Source organism: Chanos chanos, chromosome 5 (genome assembly GCF_902362185.1).
Source record: "Chanos chanos chromosome 5, fChaCha1.1, whole genome shotgun sequence".
Lineage (NCBI taxonomy): Eukaryota > Metazoa > Chordata > Actinopteri > Gonorynchiformes > Chanidae > Chanos > Chanos chanos.
Window position 1 is genome coordinate 36,746,330 of NC_044499.1, and position 21,627 is coordinate 36,767,956.

The 21,627-nt window shown below is 43.7% G+C and overlaps 2 protein-coding genes across 2 annotated transcripts; one reads left to right on the plus strand and one right to left on the minus strand.

Annotated features, from left to right (window-relative positions):
• Positions 1 to 6,353: 6,353 nt before the first annotated feature.
• gp1ba (glycoprotein Ib platelet subunit alpha) lies at positions 6,354 to 16,087 on the plus strand. The gene is made up of 18 exons (XM_030774962.1): positions 6,354 to 6,419; positions 6,569 to 6,786; positions 7,059 to 7,593; positions 7,743 to 7,960; positions 8,234 to 8,768; positions 8,918 to 9,135; positions 9,408 to 9,942; positions 10,092 to 10,309; positions 10,581 to 11,115; positions 11,265 to 11,482; positions 11,756 to 12,290; positions 12,440 to 12,657; positions 12,931 to 13,465; positions 13,615 to 13,832; positions 14,105 to 14,639; positions 14,789 to 15,006; positions 15,277 to 15,775; positions 16,003 to 16,087. Exons 2-18 carry the CDS (start codon positions 6,624 to 6,626, stop codon positions 16,085 to 16,087), a joined length of 6,018 nt encoding a protein of 2,005 aa, XP_030630822.1. The 5' UTR covers positions 6,354 to 6,419; positions 6,569 to 6,623.
• Positions 16,088 to 19,236: 3,149 nt separating this feature from the next.
• Positions 19,237 to 21,421, minus strand: psmb6 (proteasome 20S subunit beta 6). Its single transcript, XM_030776021.1, has 6 exons — positions 21,303 to 21,421; positions 20,656 to 20,723; positions 20,405 to 20,536; positions 19,951 to 20,080; positions 19,687 to 19,831; positions 19,237 to 19,509 (listed from the first exon to the last, which is right to left on the minus strand). Exons 1-6 carry the CDS (start codon positions 21,393 to 21,395, stop codon positions 19,382 to 19,384), a joined length of 696 nt encoding a protein of 231 aa, XP_030631881.1. The 5' UTR covers positions 21,396 to 21,421; the 3' UTR covers positions 19,237 to 19,381.
• Positions 21,422 to 21,627: the final 206 nt, after the last annotated feature.

Genomic DNA, 21,627 nt, shown 5'->3' on the forward strand with positions numbered 1-21,627 from the left:
TTACAGGAATCTCTGTAGCAATGGTAAACATTCTCAGGGCCTCATCAGAACTTGTCTACTGTGGTGCATAGGGGTCGACCGACATGTGTTTTTAGGGCCGATACCAATATTGATATCTAATGACTTAGGATGGCCGATAACTATCTGGCCAATATTTTGGGCCAGTATTCATTTATCATATTTGGCTATTGCAATAACAAAACTGCATAAAGGGAATCATTATGAATTTGTTTGTGAATACCTTCTATGAGAAACAGCAGGCAATATACAGATCTAATAACGCTTTATTGAGTAAATAAATATTCTTTTACAAACTTAAAAGTAGAGAAATTCTGTTCACATGATGTGGAAAAACCTAAAGTGGAAAAAAACACTGTTTTAAGAAACAGGGCTTGACACTTAGTTTTTTTCCCCAAGGAGCACATGTGCTCCTAACTTGAAAAATTTAGGACTGCATAAAGAACTTTAGGGGTGCAATGAAAATTGATCAAATAATGTGTTTTGGCTTGATAACGGGATATAAAGAGACGTTTAAAAGCCAAATTATTTAATTTATTATACAAAAATACAAAAAGTATACTAGGTTTTTAATTATTTCTGCTTCAAACTGTATTTAGGCCTATTTAATCTGTAATAAAGTAGTTCTTAGTTCTAAACGCCAAAAAAAAAGTCTGTTCAGTCCTTTTAGACACAAAGGATATCACTATAGTGATATAGTTCAGCAACTTTTGTAAGTAGGTCTTCTGGGCCGCTTTGAGCTCATTTTTTTCAACGGACAGCATTGGTTAAGCGTAGCAACCAAGTCATCATCACTGTTATGTTCAGGGCTTTACAGAACAGCACTGAAAAATTCGAAGCTTCGTTCATTGGATTAGCATTTAATTGTGAAATTAGCGTTCAATTATTAGGAAGGGGAGCTCAGTGGCAGTTTTAAGGTTATTGTTACTGTAATACCAGAAATTTAGATGTTAAAGGGGGCTACTTTTTATTATCCTTTAACATAAACAATTTGGCAATAAACACATTTCCACTTTTTCAATTTCAGTAATGGAAGCCTCCTGTTGCTCTCCATCAAAGCGTCATAAATTTGCGCATAAACTAGGAATAACATTCTCAGTCCTGGACAAAAAAATGTCCAAAACAATCCCGGTTTGGAAGCATTTTTAGCTTACTGATAATTAAAAAAGCAGTGCCAGATATGCAAGATAAACTTCCTGTACCATTACTCAACAACAAATTTGGTAAACCATCTGAAAAGTGTGAGTTTATTTCTGAATACTTAAATGGAATTTGAATCTTCGTAAATTAAGATCTACAATATCGTAAGTTATGCCTAAATTTAGTTTAGCCCATCCAGCCTCTAACCAGACAATCACTATATTATTTGTAAATATTTAGGTGCATCCTCAGCTATGGAAGGAATGCTAATCGTCGACACCGCAGACTGCGAACTCTGGATCAAATGATGTAAACAACGTTTATTAAAGAGTGTTAAACCTAAAAAAGTGTGAACTGAAGTTTAACATATTCACCATCTCTTTATTCATATCATTTAGTAGAAAGCAGAGTATCCCGAAAATGATTAACAGGCCAAAATGATTACGTCACGTCTTAGACATTCGAAGCTTCTTTCGAAAAAGGTTGGCTAAAATTCGATTGGCAAAAATGGCATTTGAAACAGCCCTAGTTGTGTTATCAACCTTTTTGTTGAGAAAAAAATAGAAGCTGCTTGGGCTGAATTTTGTAATACTTTTTATTCACACACTTGGTCCTAAATACATTTTACAGTTTACACACATCTATTTTTAGTCACAAATGCCAGTGAAATGCTCGCACTGTGGAGCCCTGAGAAAGTAGAGTGTTCAGACATCACATAACACCTAACAGTGATCCCAGTTCATGAGAACCAAGTTGTAATACCGATACCGATATGGACCAACCAGTGTCAAAAGGGGCTGTTACTGGCCGATATATTGGCAAAACCAATATATTGGTCGGCCTCTAGACTGGTGCATAAGATTCCACAGACAGCATAAGCCATTCTGTTTTTCTTTGTTTTTTTTTTTGTCATGGCAGTACAAGAGAAAAAGAATGAGGATTGCTCATATCTAACTATGAGAAGAGCATGCATATGTGGCACATTATTTACTGTTTTGAATTTTTACTGATCCCAGGTTTACTTATTTATCAAAGCTGAGGTAAAGCATTACTTAAGCAAACAACATGTCCCTAAGTTTCTCATTTGAAAACAATTAGCAAAGGGCCTTTTCTGAATATTACTGACTATATAGTGACCAACATTGAAGGATGCAAGATCTTTCTAAAAGAATTCTAACAGTTATCCCACTGCCATCTTATATACATTTTATGCAAGAATGAGAAGGCTCATTTGGCTGTGAGGATCCAGAGAGAGTGAGAGGTCCTTATTTGGAATGTATATCAGTTAGTGACAGGAGAAAAGGCAGGAAGTGACAAGGCACAATTATTCATCCATGACAAGAGGAAACCTGGCTATCAAATGTTCCAGTAGTGTGTATAATACACATATCTTCACTCAGCAGAGACAAAGTATTGCCACACTAACAGCAGCGACAGACCCTCTCTGAAATGACAAGGTAAAAACCCAAATACGAGTACTTGTTAACTATTCTGCACGGCAACATAGTTTTATTAGTTACAGATTATTGCAAAAGCAATAATATTTTTTTCACTTTACATTGTTTTCCAGACTACTTCTTTGTAATCATGCTGATATTTTTTGATTTTCATGTCGAAATATCACGAGCAGTTCTTTGACTATGTTTGTGCATTAAAATGGTGATGCCATTTCAGTAATGACTTTTTTGCATATGTCTGTCTTGCCAAATTCAGAGGATGTTTTCTGTAATGCCCTTTTAGTTTGTCTCCCTTTTCTGTTAAGCTGCATTGTCTTTCAAAATCTGCTTCAAGAATAGAATTTCTTTTCAGCACTGTCTCATCAAAATGAGATTCTTCAGCCATGTACTCCTCTTCCTCGCTATACGAGGATGCCTTGGGAACAACAGCAGTTGCAGTAGTGACAGGAATGAGGACCACCGCCCGCGGGTGAGCTGCGTTAATATGGGCCTGAGCTCTGTCCCAGCTGGGATTGACATTGGGACTCAAGTCCTGGTTCTCACGCATAACCAGTTTGAAATGTTCTCCTGGGCTTCCTATGTTGACTTCCCTGACCTCCATGAACTGGACCTGAGCCATAACCAAATCACAGCACTTGAGCCTCCAGGTAAACTTTTGGCATGGACAGACAATGACAACGACTGTTGTCTATGATGCTCAAAGTTTTAGCCTGGAATTCATCTACAGTTCTGTTCATGGAAAGGCTTTTATGAGCACCTTTTTCTATTGCAAAAATATTGTTTGTAAGGTCAGCTTGCAACGGCTTTACAAAGCTCAATTAGTTCGAACATTTGGTTTTTTGTGGTCAGCATGTACATCCTTATGTTGGTAAGGTTATGTTTGAATGATTTGAGCTTTTGGTCTCTTTCTGTCACTCAGGTTCTATGCTACGGAACCTGAGTGTGCTACGTCTGTCCTATAACAAGCTATCTGGCCTTGGTGGAGGTGTGTTCCGCTCTGCTCCTTCGCTTATGGAGATTTACCTTGATGGAAACAGCCTGCGCTCCCTTCATGACAGCACTTTCGGTGACCTGCCCATCCTGGAAGTGATAAATCTGTCCCAAAACCAGATACCAGCTCTCCCCCGTCAGCTCCTGGACTCCATCTCCTCCACTGGCCTGAAAACGCTAGACCTGGAGCAGAACAACATTTCGTCCATGCCTGATGGCTTCTTCTCCTCCAAACCTGACCTGCCTTACGTGTACTTGTCCTCCAACCCCTGGGAATGTAGCTGCCAGGTGGGATACTTGCAGACATACCTGGATGACCAAGGTCACAATGTGTACAAGCACGCAGGCCCCAGTTCCATCGTTAATGAGCCTGAAAGCGTGGTGTGTGCTAGTCCCCCGCACCTGAAGGGACAACCCATCATTGACTTGAAGGAAGACCACTACTGCAACCGGGAACAAACTAGGTAAACTTTTCTTGTTATCTTGTTTGCAAGGTTGAGGCACTTTTGTTTTTTTCTGTCTTTTGAGATCTTGTGAGTGTTTTCAGTTTTCAGTATTCTAGTTCTAAAGCAGTTCTCTTCCTTGTTATTCATGATTTCCTGGGGAACAACAGCAGTTGCAGTAGTGACAGGAATGAGGACCACCGCCCGCGGGTGAGCTGCGTTAATATGGGCCTGAGCTCTGTCCCAGCTGGGATTGACATTGGGACTCAAGTCCTGGTTCTCACGCATAACCAGTTTGAAATGTTCTCCTGGGCTTCCTATGTTGACTTCCCTGACCTCCATGAACTGGACCTGAGCCATAACCAAATCACAGCACTTGAGCCTCCAGGTAAACTTTTGGCATGGACAGACAATGACAGCGACTGTTGTCTATGATGCTCAAAGTTTTAGCCTGGAATTCATCTACAGTTCTGTTCATGGAAAGGCTTTTATGAGCACCTTTTTCTATTGCAAAAATATTGTTTGTAAGGTCAGCTTGCAACGGCTTTACAAAGCTCAATTAGTTCGAACATTTGGTTTTTTGTGGTCAGCATGTACATCCTTATGTTTGGTGAGGTTATGTTTGAATGATTTGAGCTTTTGGTCTCTTTCTGTCACTCAGGTTCTATGCTACGGAACCTGAGTGTGCTACGTCTGTCCTATAACAAGCTATCTGGCCTTGGTGGAGGTGTGTTCCGCTCTGCTCCTTCGCTTATGGAGATTTACCTTGATGGAAACAGCCTGCGCTCCCTTCATGACAGCACTTTCAGTGACCTGCCCATCCTGGAAGTGATAAATCTGTCCCAAAACCAGATACCAGCTCTCCCCCGTCGGCTCCTGGACTCCATCTCCTCCACTGGCCTGAAAACGCTAGACCTGGAGCAGAACAACATTTCGTCCATGCCTGATGGCTTCTTCTCCTCCAAACCTGACCTGCCTTACGTGTACTTGTCCTCCAACCCCTGGGAATGTAGCTGCCAGGTGGGATACTTGCAGACATACCTGGATGACCAAGGTCACAATGTGTACAAGCACGCAGGCCCCAGTTCCATCGTTAATGAGCCTGAAAGCGTGGTGTGTGCTAGTCCCCCGCACCTGAAGGGACAACCCATCATTGACTTGAAGGAAGACCACTACTGCAACCGGGAACAAACTAGGTAAACTTTTCTTGTTATCTTGTTTGCAAGGTTGAGGCACTTTTGTTTTTTTCTGTCTTTTGAGATCTTGTGAGTGTTTTCAGTTTTCAGTATTCTAGTTCTAAAGCAGTTCTCTTCCTTGTTATTCATGATTTCCTGGGGAACAACAGCAGTTGCAGTAGTGACAGGAATGAGGACCACCGCCCGCGGGTGAGCTGCGTTAATATGGGCCTGAGCTCTGTCCCAGCTGGGATTGACATTGGGACTCAAGTCCTGGTTCTCACGCATAACCAGTTTGAAATGTTCTCCTGGGCTTCCTATGTTGACTTCCCTGACCTCCATGAACTGGACCTGAGCCATAACCAAATCACAGCACTTGAGCCTCCAGGTAAACTTTTGGCATGGACAGACAATGACAGCGACTGTTGTCTATGATGCTCAAAGTTTTAGCCTGGAATTCATCTACAGTTCTGTTCATGGAAAGGCTTTTATGAGCACCTTTTTCTATTGCAAAAATATTGTTTGTAAGGTCAGCTTGCAACGGCTTTACAAAGCTCAATTAGTTCGAACATTTGTTTTTTTGTGGTCAGCATGTACATCCTTATGTTTGGTGAGGTTATGTTTGAATGATTTGAGCTTTTGGTCTCTTTCTGTCACTCAGGTTCTATGCTACGGAACCTGAGTGTGCTACGTCTGTCCTATAACAAGCTATCTGGCCTTGGTGGAGGTGTGTTCCGCTCTGCTCCTTCGCTTATGGAGATTTACCTTGATGGAAACAGCCTGCGCTCCCTTCATGACAGCACTTTCAGTGACCTGCCCATCCTGGAAGTGATAAATCTGTCCCAAAACCAGATACCAGCTCTCCCCCGTCGGCTCCTGGACTCCATCTCCTCCACTGGCCTGAAAACGCTAGACCTGGAGCAGAACAACATTTCGTCCATGCCTGATGGCTTCTTCTCCTCCAAACCTGACCTGCCTTACGTGTACTTGTCCTCCAACCCCTGGGAATGTAGCTGCCAGGTGGGATACTTGCAGACATACCTGGATGACCAAGGTCACAATGTGTACAAGCACGCAGGCCCCAGTTCCATTGTTAATGAGCCTGAAAGCGTGGTGTGTGCTAGTCCCCCGCACCTGAAGGGACAACCCATCATTGACTTGAAGGAAGACCACTACTGCAACCGGGAACAAACTAGGTAAACTTTTCTTGTTATCTTGTTTGCAAGGTTGAGGCACTTTTGTTTTTTTCTGTCTTTTGAGATCTTGTGAGTGTTTTCAGTTTTCAGTATTCTAGTTCTAAAGCAGTTCTCTTCCTTGTTATTCATGATTTCCTGGGGAACAACAGCAGTTGCAGTAGTGACAGGAATGAGGACCACCGCCCGCGGGTGAGCTGCGTTAATATGGGCCTGAGCTCTGTCCCAGCTGGGATTGACATTGGGACTCAAGTCCTGGTTCTCACGCATAACCAGTTTGAAATGTTCTCCTGGGCTTCCTATGTTGACTTCCCTGACCTCCATGAACTGGACCTGAGCCATAACCAAATCACAGCACTTGAGCCTCCAGGTAAACTTTTGGCATGGACAGACAATGACAGCGACTGTTGTCTATGATGCTCAAAGTTTTAGCCTGGAATTCATCTACAGTTCTGTTCATGGAAAGGCTTTTATGAGCACCTTTTTCTATTGCAAAAATATTGTTTGTAAGGTCAGCTTGCAACGGCTTTACAAAGCTCAATTAGTTCGAACATTTGGTTTTTTGTGGTCAGCATGTACATCCTTATGTTGGTAAGGTTATGTTTGAATGATTTGAGCTTTTGGTCTCTTTCTGTCACTCAGGTTCTATGCTACGGAACCTGAGTGTGCTACGTCTGTCCTATAACAAGCTATCTGGCCTTGGTGGAGGTGTGTTCCGCTCTGCTCCTTCGCTTATGGAGATTTACCTTGATGGAAACAGCCTGCGCTCCCTTCATGACAGCACTTTCGGTGACCTGCCCATCCTGGAAGTGATAAATCTGTCCCAAAACCAGATACCAGCTCTCCCCCGTCAGCTCCTGGACTCCATCTCCTCCACTGGCCTGAAAACGCTAGACCTGGAGCAGAACAACATTTCGTCCATGCCTGATGGCTTCTTCTCCTCCAAACCTGACCTGCCTTACGTGTACTTGTCCTCCAACCCCTGGGAATGTAGCTGCCAGGTGGGATACTTGCAGACATACCTGGATGACCAAGGTCACAATGTGTACAAGCACGCAGGCCCCAGTTCCATCGTTAATGAGCCTGAAAGCGTGGTGTGTGCTAGTCCCCCGCACCTGAAGGGACAACCCATCATTGACTTGAAGGAAGACCACTACTGCAACCGGGAACAAACTAGGTAAACTTTTCTTGTTATCTTGTTTGCAAGGTTGAGGCACTTTTGTTTTTTTCTGTCTTTTGAGATCTTGTGAGTGTTTTCAGTTTTCAGTATTCTAGTTCTAAAGCAGTTCTCTTCCTTGTTATTCATGATTTCCTGGGGAACAACAGCAGTTGCAGTAGTGACAGGAATGAGGACCACCGCCCGCGGGTGAGCTGCGTTAATATGGGCCTGAGCTCTGTCCCAGCTGGGATTGACATTGGGACTCAAGTCCTGGTTCTCACGCATAACCAGTTTGAAATGTTCTCCTGGGCTTCCTATGTTGACTTCCCTGACCTCCATGAACTGGACCTGAGCCATAACCAAATCACAGCACTTGAGCCTCCAGGTAAACTTTTGGCATGGACAGACAATGACAGCGACTGTTGTCTATGATGCTCAAAGTTTTAGCCTGGAATTCATCTACAGTTCTGTTCATGGAAAGGCTTTTATGAGCACCTTTTTCTATTGCAAAAATATTGTTTGTAAGGTCAGCTTGCAACGGCTTTACAAAGCTCAATTAGTTCGAACATTTGTTTTTTTGTGGTCAGCATGTACATCCTTATGTTTGGTGAGGTTATGTTTGAATGATTTGAGCTTTTGGTCTCTTTCTGTCACTCAGGTTCTATGCTACGGAACCTGAGTGTGCTACGTCTGTCCTATAACAAGCTATCTGGCCTTGGTGGAGGTGTGTTCCGCTCTGCTCCTTCGCTTATGGAGATTTACCTTGATGGAAACAGCCTGCGCTCCCTTCATGACAGCACTTTCAGTGACCTGCCCATCCTGGAAGTGATAAATCTGTCCCAAAACCAGATACCAGCTCTCCCCCGTCGGCTCCTGGACTCCATCTCCTCCACTGGCCTGAAAACGCTAGACCTGGAGCAGAACAACATTTCGTCCATGCCTGATGGCTTCTTCTCCTCCAAACCTGACCTGCCTTACGTGTACTTGTCCTCCAACCCCTGGGAATGTAGCTGCCAGGTGGGATACTTGCAGACATACCTGGATGACCAAGGTCACAATGTGTACAAGCACGCAGGCCCCAGTTCCATCGTTAATGAGCCTGAAAGCGTGGTGTGTGCTAGTCCCCCGCACCTGAAGGGACAACCCATCATTGACTTGAAGGAAGACCACTACTGCAACCGGGAACAAACTAGGTAAACTTTTCTTGTTATCTTGTTTGCAAGGTTGAGGCACTTTTGTTTTTTTCTGTCTTTTGAGATCTTGTGAGTGTTTTCAGTTTTCAGTATTCTAGTTCTAAAGCAGTTCTCTTCCTTGTTATTCATGATTTCCTGGGGAACAACAGCAGTTGCAGTAGTGACAGGAATGAGGACCACCGCCCGCGGGTGAGCTGCGTTAATATGGGCCTGAGCTCTGTCCCAGCTGGGATTGACATTGGGACTCAAGTCCTGGTTCTCACGCATAACCAGTTTGAAATGTTCTCCTGGGCATCCTATGTTGACTTCCCTGACCTCCATGAACTGGACCTGAGCCATAACCAAATCACAGCACTTGAGCCTCCAGGTAAACTTTTGGCATGGACAGACAATGACAGCGACTGTTGTCTATGATGCTCAAAGTTTTAGCCTGGAATTCATCTACAGTTCTGTTCATGGAAAGGCTTTTATGAGCACCTTTTTCTATTGCAAAAATATTGTTTGTAAGGTCAGCTTGCAACGGCTTTACAAAGCTCAATTAGTTCGAACATTTGGTTTTTTGTGGTCAGCATGTACATCCTTATGTTGGTGAGGTTATGTTTGAATGATTTGAGCTTTTGGTCTCTTTCTGTCACTCAGGTTCTATGCTACGGAACCTGAGTGTGCTACGTCTGTCCTATAACAAGCTATCTGGCCTTGGTGGAGGTGTGTTCCGCTCTGCTCCTTCGCTTATGGAGATTTACCTTGATGGAAACAGCCTGCGCTCCCTTCATGACAGCACTTTCGGTGACCTGCCCATCCTGGAAGTGATAAATCTGTCCCAAAACCAGATACCAGCTCTCCCCCGTCAGCTCCTGGACTCCATCTCCTCCACTGGCCTGAAAACGCTAGACCTGGAGCAGAACAACATTTCGTCCATGCCTGATGGCTTCTTCTCCTCCAAACCTGACCTGCCTTACGTGTACTTGTCCTCCAACCCCTGGGAATGTAGCTGCCAGGTGGGATACTTGCAGACATACCTGGATGACCAAGGTCACAATGTGTACAAGCACGCAGGCCCCAGTTCCATCGTTAATGAGCCTGAAAGCGTGGTGTGTGCTAGTCCCCCGCACCTGAAGGGACAACCCATCATTGACTTGAAGGAAGACCACTACTGCAACCGGGAACAAACTAGGTAAACTTTTCTTGTTATCTTGTTTGCAAGGTTGAGGCACTTTTGTTTTTTTCTGTCTTTTGAGATCTTGTGAGTGTTTTCAGTTTTCAGTATTCTAGTTCTAAAGCAGTTCTCTTCCTTGTTATTCATGATTTCCTGGGGAACAACAGCAGTTGCAGTAGTGACAGGAATGAGGACCACCGCCCGCGGGTGAGCTGCGTTAATATGGGCCTGAGCTCTGTCCCAGCTGGGATTGACATTGGGACTCAAGTCCTGGTTCTCACGCATAACCAGTTTGAAATGTTCTCCTGGGCTTCCTATGTTGACTTCCCTGACCTCCATGAACTGGACCTGAGCCATAACCAAATCACAGCACTTGAGCCTCCAGGTAAACTTTTGGCATGGACAGACAATGACAGCGACTGTTGTCTATGATGCTCAAAGTTTTAGCCTGGAATTCATCTACAGTTCTGTTCATGGAAAGGCTTTTATGAGCACCTTTTTCTATTGCAAAAATATTGTTTGTAAGGTCAGCTTGCAACGGCTTTACAAAGCTCAATTAGTTCGAACATTTGGTTTTTGTGGTCAGCATGTACATCCTTATGTTGGTGAGGTTATGTTTGAATGATTTGAGCTTTTGGTCTCTTTCTGTCACTCAGGTTCTATGCTACGGAACCTGAGTGTGCTACGTCTGTCCTATAACAAGCTATCTGGCCTTGGTGGAGGTGTGTTCCGCTCTGCTCCTTCGCTTATGGAGATTTACCTTGATGGAAACAGCCTGCGCTCCCTTCATGACAGCACTTTCGGTGACCTGCCCATCCTGGAAGTGATAAATCTGTCCCAAAACCAGATACCAGCTCTCCCCCGTCAGCTCCTGGACTCCATCTCCTCCACTGGCCTGAAAACGCTAGACCTGGAGCAGAACAACATTTCGTCCATGCCTGATGGCTTCTTCTCCTCCAAACCTGACCTGCCTTACGTGTACTTGTCCTCCAACCCCTGGGAATGTAGCTGCCAGGTGGGATACTTGCAGACATACCTGGATGACCAAGGTCACAATGTGTACAAGCACGCAGGCCCCAGTTCCATCGTTAATGAGCCTGAAAGCGTGGTGTGTGCTAGTCCCCCGCACCTGAAGGGACAACCCATCATTGACTTGAAGGAAGACCACTACTGCAACCGGGAACAAACTAGGTAAACTTTTCTTGTTATCTTGTTTGCAAGGTTGAGGCACTTTTGTTTTTTTCTGTCTTTTGAGATCTTGTGAGTGTTTTCAGTTTTCAGTATTCTAGTTCTAAAGCAGTTCTCTTCCTTGTTATTCATGATTTCCTGGGGAACAACAGCAGTTGCAGTAGTGACAGGAATGAGGACCACCGCCCGCGGGTGAGCTGCGTTAATATGGGCCTGAGCTCTGTCCCAGCTGGGATTGACATTGGGACTCAAGTCCTGGTTCTCACGCATAACCAGTTTGAAATGTTCTCCTGGGCTTCCTATGTTGACTTCCCTGACCTCCATGAACTGGACCTGAGCCATAACCAAATCACAGCACTTGAGCCTCCAGGTAAACTTTTGGCATGGACAGACAATGACAGCGACTGTTGTCTATGATGCTCAAAGTTTTAGCCTGGAATTCATCTACAGTTCTGTTCATGGAAAGGCTTTTATGAGCACCTTTTTCTATTGCAAAAATATTGTTTGTAAGGTCAGCTTGCAACGGCTTTACAAAGCTCAATTAGTTCGAACATTTGGTTTTTTGTGGTCAGCATGTACATCCTTATGTTTGGTGAGGTTATGTTTGAATGATTTGAGCTTTTGGTCTCTTTCTGTCACTCAGGTTCTATGCTACGGAACCTGAGTGTGCTACGTCTGTCCTATAACAAGCTATCTGGCCTTGGTGGAGGTGTGTTCCGCTCTGCTCCTTCGCTTATGGAGATTTACCTTGATGGAAACAGCCTGCGCTCCCTTCATGACAGCACTTTCAGTGACCTGCCCATCCTGGAAGTGATAAATCTGTCCCAAAACCAGATACCAGCTCTCCCCCGTCGGCTCCTGGACTCCATCTCCTCCACTGGCCTGAAAACGCTAGACCTGGAGCAGAACAACATTTCGTCCATGCCTGATGGCTTCTTCTCCTCCAAACCTGACCTGCCTTACGTGTACTTGTCCTCCAACCCCTGGGAATGTAGCTGCCAGGTGGGATACTTGCAGACATACCTGGATGACCAAGGTCACAATGTGTACAAGCACGCAGGCCCCAGTTCCATCGTTAATGAGCCTGAAAGCGTGGTGTGTGCTAGTCCCCCGCACCTGAAGGGACAACCCATCATTGACTTGAAGGAAGACCACTACTGCAACCGGGAACAAACTAGGTAAACTTTTCTTGTTATCTTGTTTGCAAGGTTGAGGCACTTTTGTTTTTTTCTGTCTTTTGAGATCTTGTGAGTGTTTTCAGTTTTCAGTATTCTAGTTCTAAAGCAGTTCTCTTCCTTGTTATTCATGATTTCCTGGGGAACAACAGCAGTTGCAGTAGTGACAGGAATGAGGACCACCGCCCGCGGGTGAGCTGCGTTAATATGGGCCTGAGCTCTGTCCCAGCTGGGATTGACATTGGGACTCAAGTCCTGGTTCTCACGCATAACCAGTTTGAAATGTTCTCCTGGGCTTCCTATGTTGACTTCCCTGACCTCCATGAACTGGACCTGAGCCATAACCAAATCACAGCACTTGAGCCTCCAGGTAAACTTTTGGCATGGACAGACAATGACAGCGACTGTTGTCTATGATGCTCAAAGTTTTAGCCTGGAATTCATCTACAGTTCTGTTCATGGAAAGGCTTTTATGAGCACCTTTTTCTATTGCAAAAATATTGTTTGTAAGGTCAGCTTGCAACGGCTTTACAAAGCTCAATTAGTTCGAACATTTGGTTTTTTGTGGTCAGCATGTACATCCTTATGTTTGGTGAGGTTATGTTTGAATGATTTGAGCTTTTGGTCTCTTTCTGTCACTCAGGTTCTATGCTACGGAACCTGAGTGTGCTACGTCTGTCCTATAACAAGCTATCTGGCCTTGGTGGAGGTGTGTTCCGCTCTGCTCCTTCGCTTATGGAGATTTACCTTGATGGAAACAGCCTGCGCTCCCTTCATGACAGCACTTTCAGTGACCTGCCCATCCTGGAAGTGATAAATCTGTCCCAAAACCAGATACCAGCTCTCCCCCGTCGGCTCCTGGACTCCATCTCCTCCACTGGCCTGAAAACGCTAGACCTGGAGCAGAACAACATTTCGTCCATGCCTGATGGCTTCTTCTCCTCCAAACCTGACCTGCCTTACGTGTACTTGTCCTCCAACCCCTGGGAATGTAGCTGCCAGGTGGGATACTTGCAGACATACCTGGATGACCAAGGTCACAATGTGTACAAGCACGCAGGCCCCAGTTCCATTGTTAATGAGCCTGAAAGCGTGGTGTGTGCTAGTCCCCCGCACCTGAAGGGACAACCCATCATTGACTTGAAGGAAGACCACTACTGCAACCGGGAACAAACTAGGTAAACTTTTCTTGTTATCTTGTTTGCAAGGTTGAGGCACTTTTGTTTTTTTCTGTCTTTTGAGATCTTGTGAGTGTTTTCAGTTTTCAGTATTCTAGTTCTAAAGCAGTTCTCTTCCTTGTTATTCATGATTTCCTGGGGAACAACAGCAGTTGCAGTAGTGACAGGAATGAGGACCACCGCCCGCGGGTGAGCTGCGTTAATATGGGCCTGAGCTCTGTCCCAGCTGGGATTGACATTGGGACTCAAGTCCTGGTTCTCACGCATAACCAGTTTGAAATGTTCTCCTGGGCTTCCTATGTTGACTTCCCTGACCTCCATGAACTGGACCTGAGCCATAACCAAATCACAGCACTTGAGCCTCCAGGTAAACTTTTGGCATGGACAGACAATGACAGCGACTGTTGTCTATGATGCTCAAAGTTTTAGCCTGGAATTCATCTACAGTTCTGTTCATGGAAAGGCTTTTATGAGCACCTTTTTCTATTGCAAAAATATTGTTTGTAAGGTCAGCTTGCAACGGCTTTACAAAGCTCAATTAGTTCGAACATTTGGTTTTTTGTGGTCAGCATGTACATCCTTATGTTGGTAAGGTTATGTTTGAATGATTTGAGCTTTTGGTCTCTTTCTGTCACTCAGGTTCTATGCTACGGAACCTGAGTGTGCTACGTCTGTCCTATAACAAGCTATCTGGCCTTGGTGGAGGTGTGTTCCGCTCTGCTCCTTCGCTTATGGAGATTTACCTTGATGGAAACAGCCTGCGCTCCCTTCATGACAGCACTTTCGGTGACCTGCCCATCCTGGAAGTGATAAATCTGTCCCAAAACCAGATACCAGCTCTCCCCCGTCAGCTCCTGGACTCCATCTCCTCCACTGGCCTGAAAACGCTAGACCTGGAGCAGAACAACATTTCGTCCATGCCTGATGGCTTCTTCTCCTCCAAACCTGACCTGCCTTACGTGTACTTGTCCTCCAACCCCTGGGAATGTAGCTGCCAGGTGGGATACTTGCAGACATACCTGGATGACCAAGGTCACAATGTGTACAAGCACGCAGGCCCCAGTTCCATCGTTAATGAGCCTGAAAGCGTGGTGTGTGCTAGTCCCCCGCACCTGAAGGGACAACCCATCATTGACTTGAAGGAAGACCACTACTGCAACCGGGAACAAACTAGGTAAACTTTTCTTGTTATCTTGTTTGCAAGGTTGAGGCACTTTTGTTTTTTTCTGTCTTTTGAGATCTTGTGAGTGTTTTCAGTTTTCAGTATTCTAGTTCTAAAGCAGTTCTCTTCCTTGTTATTCATGATTTCCTGGGGAACAACAGCAGTTGCAGTAGTGACAGGAATGAGGACCACCGCCCGCGGGTGAGCTGCGTTAATATGGGCCTGAGCTCTGTCCCAGCTGGGATTGACATTGGGACTCAAGTCCTGGTTCTCACGCATAACCAGTTTGAAATGTTCTCCTGGGCTTCCTATGTTGACTTCCCTGACCTCCATGAACTGGACCTGAGCCATAACCAAATCACAGCACTTGAGGCTCCAGGTAAACTTTTGGCATGGACAGATAATGACAGTGACTGTTGTCTATGATACTCAAAGTTTTAGCCTGGAATTCATCTACAGTTCTGTTCATGGAAAGGCTTTTATGAGCACCTCTTTCTATTGCAAAAATATTGTTTGTAAGGTCAGCTTGCAACGGCTTTACAAAGCTCAATTAGTTCGAACGTTTGGTTTTGCATCAGCATGTACATCCTTATGTTTGGTGAGGTTATGTTTGAATGATTTGAGCTTTTGGTCTCTTTCTGTCACTCAGGTTCTATGCTACGGAACCTGAGTGTGCTACGTCTGTCCTATAACAAGCTATCTGGCCTTGGTGGAGGTGTGTTCCGCTCTGCTCCTTCGCTTATGGAGATTTACCTTGATGGAAACAGCCTGCGCTCCCTTCATGACAGCACTTTCAGTGACCTGCCCATCCTGGAAGTGATAAATCTGTCCCAAAACCAGATACCAGCTCTCCCCCGTCGGCTCCTGGACTCCATCTCCTCCACTGGCCTGAAAACGCTAGACCTGGAGCAGAACAACATTTTGTCAATGCCTGATGGCTTCTTCTCCTCCAAACCTGACCTGCCTTATGTGTACTTGTCCTCCAACCCCTGGGAATGCAGCTGCCAGGTGGGATACTTGCAGACATACCTGGATGACCAAGGTCACAATGTGTACAAACACACAGGCCCCAGTTCCATTGTTAATGACCCTGAAAGCGTGGTGTGTGCTAGTCCCCCGCACCTGAAGGGACAACCCATCATTGACTTGCAGGAAGACCATTATTGTAGCACAGGAACTAATGGTACTACTCCATTTAACCTCTCTGAAGATATCATATACACTTATAACAGAACCTTCCATGAAATTCACATTGTGAGAAATTGGACATGGTTAAGCTGGTTTGAAAGTTGGACTATCAAAAACAGTTGGACAGAGAGATGGTCAACCAAACTAGACCTGGCCTGGTGGGAGTCTTGGGTGACTCCAATTGTAGCCCCCATCTGGACAAAAAGGGGTCCCAAAACCACATCCAACTCCCTGACCATGACTATGGCTACATCTCCCGAGACTGCAACTAGCCTCAAACCAACTCCTTCTACTTACAACATCCCTGTGTCCTTTCCCCTTATTCGAAAGTCAGATAATGCAGAGCAGAGAGGTCATGTTGCAGGTCAAGCAATAGGCAGGGAGCAGGTGCCCTGGTGCTGGTGGCTGTTTGTTGGTTTTCTGCTGCTGTGTCTTATGTCTGGACTCTTGTCATGTCTTCTCTGCCTCTGGCTGGTGCATGTGTATGTAACCCAGTTACGGCCTCTGAGCCATCATATCAACATTACAGACAGCGATGGAGTCACATTAAAGGGGTACCGTTGCAGCGAAAATGGAGGGATGGAGACAATGGTAGGAGAGGGAGAAGAAGGGAAGGAGAAGCCAGTGGTGTTTCTGCCTGTTGACAGATTAGGAGGTGTGCAGCCAGTATTTAGGTCTGTGCTCTTTATCTCAAAGAACGAAATAGAGATAGAGGAGAAAGAGACAAAGGAAATGAGAGAAGAGGACAGAGAGAGAGCAGGCATGGCCAAATTAGAACTGCTACCCTATGTGGAAGACAGGAAGGGAGAAGTGACACAAAGGAGAGATAAAGCAAAAGAAACAGTAGTGGAAGAAGAGAGAGGAGTGGCAGAGAGCAAGGGAGTCTTCCGGAATACTCTGTACAGAATGATAAGCCACGAGGACGAGATACAAGGATGGCAGAAGGTGGAAGAGAGCTGGAGAGTGGAGGGAGAAGAAATAAATGAGAAGAACACCGAAAGGAGGAGGATGGGAAGTGAAAGGAAGAAACGGTACAGCTTAATCCTGAGAGAGCAAGGAGAGGAAGAGTCTGAGGAGATAAGGAGAGAAAGAGAAATGGAGTGGTTGGTTGGAGAGTGGGAGATGAGTGGAGCGAGAGTGAATGCTGGCGGCTGGAGCTCTTTGATTCGAGGGGCAGAAAACAGATTTCACTTAGGAACCCCTTCATTTACAGTGGCACCTGAGTAATCTCTATGTCGCCTGGTGACAAATATGCTTCTTTTTATTCTGTGTAATCATGCATATATACAGTCATTTACAAAAATGTGTCTAATTACTTCTGTTTCCAGAGTATTTTTTTTTTCCATTGAAAAGTTTTCAGTACCTTCATTGCTTCTGAATAAACTAAAAAGCTTTTTGTGTTGACACAGGATTTTTTAAATAAATCGGCACATACTGTACTCATAAACCATACTCAACAACTTAAACTGGCCTTCTCATTTTTCATTTACCAAGAAAAATATCCTGACAAATGGAGTAACTGAATCATAAATTATTTACATAAATTATTTACCTACTAAGTCAGCATTATTTAGAGCTGCCCACATCAGTATTTATGGTTTTCTGGAGAATACCAGGGGGGTATTTTTGCTCATTTTTCCCATGCAGACTTTGTCAAGTTCTTATAAGTGGATAAGCGGAAGGTTTGCGATGGAGAACAGTAAACATCTAATCTTGTCACTACGTCTCAGTGTTTCTCAATTCTCGGGACATTTACAGTTAGTATTTTATAATGCGTCTTTCCAGAATTCTTGTTCAGATCTGACATCATAAAGTAATTTCTGCACATATATAACCCAGAATTCTATGGAAATCCATCATAAATTCCAAGGAGTGAATAATTTCAGAAGTTAGTGTATCTTGTTAGAGGAAGATGATTTTTTGCTTACAGTCAGTCGGGACAGTCAGGAACTAAATAATCCTTTACAACCAGTACAAAATGCAGCAGCAAGGATTTTATCCCAGACAAAAAAGGGGCACATATCACACTCGCTTAAAAAGAATTAAGTCGTGCCATCTAGAACTGATTTTTAAGTTCTATAACTGGTTTTGAAAGCCCTTATTGGGTTAGCACGAGCATATTTTATTGAACGTCTGTCTGTATATACTTCGTATATTATGTGATCTTGGATCAGTAAATGCTGCCCTACTTTATATACCCAATGTGAAATACAGAAACAGTAGAGTGGTAGCCTTCTGTTTTAATGCACCAAAACTCTGGAACTCCCATCTGCTTTTTATTGTAGTCAGCATCTGTAGTCACTTTTTAAAGGCAGCTGAAATCGTCTCCTTTTACCTTAGCTTTTAGTCATCTTTAGCCATTTTTAAGTCATTTTGCATCTGTTATTTCTTAGTTTATCTACTATTTTTTATTTTATTCTGTAATTCAATGTTATTGTATGTAAGTTCTCCCTTTTTCTTAACTTCTTAAATTTTTTATCTTTATTGTCATTTTGACTATACTTCCACATAAAACACTTTGAGCTGCTTCATTATATGAAAAGTGCTCCATCAACAACGACAATAATAACTGTTACTACTGTAATCGTTGTTTTCCCCAGGCAAGAAGGAAAAATTGAGAAATAAGGTCTGAAATTGAGACATAAGATCTGAAAAATAAATAAGTAATTCATTCTTAAAAATATAGCAGTGTTGTAGTCACCACTGTGTTCTTTGTTTGGGTGTGTATTTCAATGTCAAGATTTAGACCTAACCTGAGCCTAGGGCACATATGTATTATGTATCTCTGAATAAGTGCTAATCTAGGATGAGATCCCCTCACTCTGTATAACAACAGTATTTGTAGTATGAAAGGCAAAAGTGATCTGATATCAGCATTCTCACTCTAAGGTCTCTGACACATAACATCAGGGGGGTATTCCAGAAAGGAGGTTTAGTGAAAATTCATAGTTAACTCAAAAGTAGTAAGCCTCCTAATAGAAGAGCCCTATGGCTTCATTCTGCGAGCAAAACAAAGCCATAGGGCTCTTCTGTTAGGAGGTTTACTACTTTGAGTTAACTATGAATTTTCACTAAACCTGCTTTCTGGAATACCCCCACAACTTTATGGTACTTCATTCCTCAAAACATCTCCCAGCCCCACATAAACACCACAGATCTGGAGTGACTGAGACTTTAAAATGTCTATACTAATGGTTAATCCTGGGCTGAGGCCAGTGTTCCAAAGGCAAGCCTAATTCTCACAGTCTTCAGCAGGATCAGAGGATAAGTTGTGCAAAAAGCTTTTCTGTGCACTGTTCAAACTAGTGACAGAACATCCTTATGACATTCAAACAAATCCAGCTTTATAAACAAATCCAATCTTGCCAGTAATATTTAAATCCATCTTTTACATACATTAAGAAAAACACCATTAACACAGTCAACTTTACTCCATTTTTTAATAAGAATGTCAAAACAGGAATAGTACAAGTTATTTAACATGCTTTGGGGTGCTTCAGTTTCATATAACCCCGTTACACACAGATACAGTGGAGACTGGAAGCTGTAGTGTGTGTGTGTGTATATCAGACAGTGGAAAACACTGGCAGCTGATTGCCTAGTATAACCTGTCTCTCCACACCTTGGTCTGTGATGACAGCCAGACGTACTACTCCACCACTAGAGCCGTCTCTCTCCATCGCCAGAGACAGGGCTACACACAACAGGGCAGAAGGACAAGAAGAAGACACAGCATTGGTATTTATCAACAGAAAAGCAGCCCCAGTTACAGCTATGAGGGTGGCTATAAAACTACTTCAATGTATCATTCCTTATTAGATAAATCAGGTCTACAATCCTTTGCTCCCTTTTCTCTCTTCCTCTTACTCACCTCCTGCAGTGAATTTCAGGCACTCCTCTTTACTCATGCCAGGTCTATAGTTTGAGTCCACGTAACCATAGACGTAAGTGCTGCCTGAACCGCCCACTGACACAGGCTGTCGAGTTAACATGCCTCCCACAGGAATAGTGTACACCTGAAACACATGTAATTTTAGAATAAGAACTCAAATCCTTATGGCATGAACACCTCAAAATGGTTACTTTTCATTTTGTGAGATTACAATTAATAGTAGACCAATGAGAATTTACTCACCTGTCCGCCTCTCCTCTTATCCCATCCAGCCACAATGATCCCAGCCATCAGCTCTTCCCTGTACCTATAGCACATGTCCTTGAACAGATTGGCAGCCGTCTGGACCAATGGAGGCTCATCCAATTCAATACTGCACAAGAGAGAGAATGGAGAGAGGCTATCTATGACAACACCAAGAACTCTCGCGAGTGTTTATCCCGTGATTCTATCACACTGATACTGAAGAGTCTACACACTGCTAAAGCAAAGCACCTTTACTCAATGATCCCTCAGTCATCCTAATTAGTTAGCAACAGCCAAAATTCACCCAAAAGAGGTCTACCGAGGTCAATACATCAATATCAGTGTATTTACAGGACATCTTTATTGTTTATACCAAAGCCTCAGATTTAAACTACACAGACTTTGGATATTTAATGTATAATTTGAATGAGTGGGTGGATGCTTGTCTCACCTGTGAAAGCCAAGCTGGTAAGTCACAGCATCAGCAATGGCCTGTGTATCCGCTGCAGAGCCAGAGCGACAGCAGAAGATGCGATCATGGATTGGGGTGAGCTTGTCTGTCACTCTGTTGGCTATATAGGCTCTGTGTAAAGACAATGAGGTGTTCAGTTAAGTAACTATAAGGCTCAACACTAATATGATCAGAGCAAGCTGACTGTGATTCCCAGTGTCTCACAAAGCCCAACTTTGTCGTTGTCTTACCCGGTAGTTGTGCGGGAATCTGCACCAATTACAACACCCCCGTCAAATTCCACCGCCATGATTGTGGTCTGAAGCAGATGAGGGGAAAAAATGAAAAACAAAAAACAGGAGTTAACTGCAGCAGTCACAGCCTTCTAACAGCTGATGCTGTAATCTGCCTTATTTTTTCACCCTACATTTTTGCCTAGAAATAGGGCTAAGAGATACCTGAAAATAGCCATTAGTGCAAAAATGCGGCGTTAAGCCACTCACGGTTAATTTATTTCTGACAAGTCCTATTCTAATTTTAGCTCCACTTTATCTAGGCAGCGACTATCAACGCTTAAATGCTGGCTAATCTGGAATAGCCAGCTATCTCAAAACCGCTCAAATTCTTCAGACTAGGGCGATGGAACACAATGAGCATATTTACAGCATACTAAATAATTGGTTAAATGGTGGCCTCGACGTACTTGTGTTGAGACAAAACACACAAAAATAACGGCTAGTAAATTTTAAACTCCTGTCTCACTCATCACAATGGCCAGTGGTTAATATCTGCTGTCTCATTCAGACACAATACCACGTAGTTAAGTTACTTTAGTTAATAAATTGTGAAATTTATACACTGGTGTCATTATAAAAGTTATTAGTATTAGTTCTCTTACCCCCGTGCTGACTTCCCGACATGTCCAGTCGGGAACTAAATTATTTGATGAAGAAAGATGCTGAGGCGAACGCAAGGCTGACACTGCTGCCATTTTGTTTTCCAAGCGGCGAAACTACAGTTGCGAATCCCAAGATAACGAAGAACTAGTCACATGACTTATGGAGGCTAACGTTTGACAAGACGTGGATTTCGTGAGACGCTATGTAACAACGATAACTGATAAAGTGACATGCGGCACCTGTTATATTTAGGAACACACAAAAGATTTTTATCACATTCAAATAAAAATGTCTTAAATCTCTCCGCCCATGTTTCCAAATAAG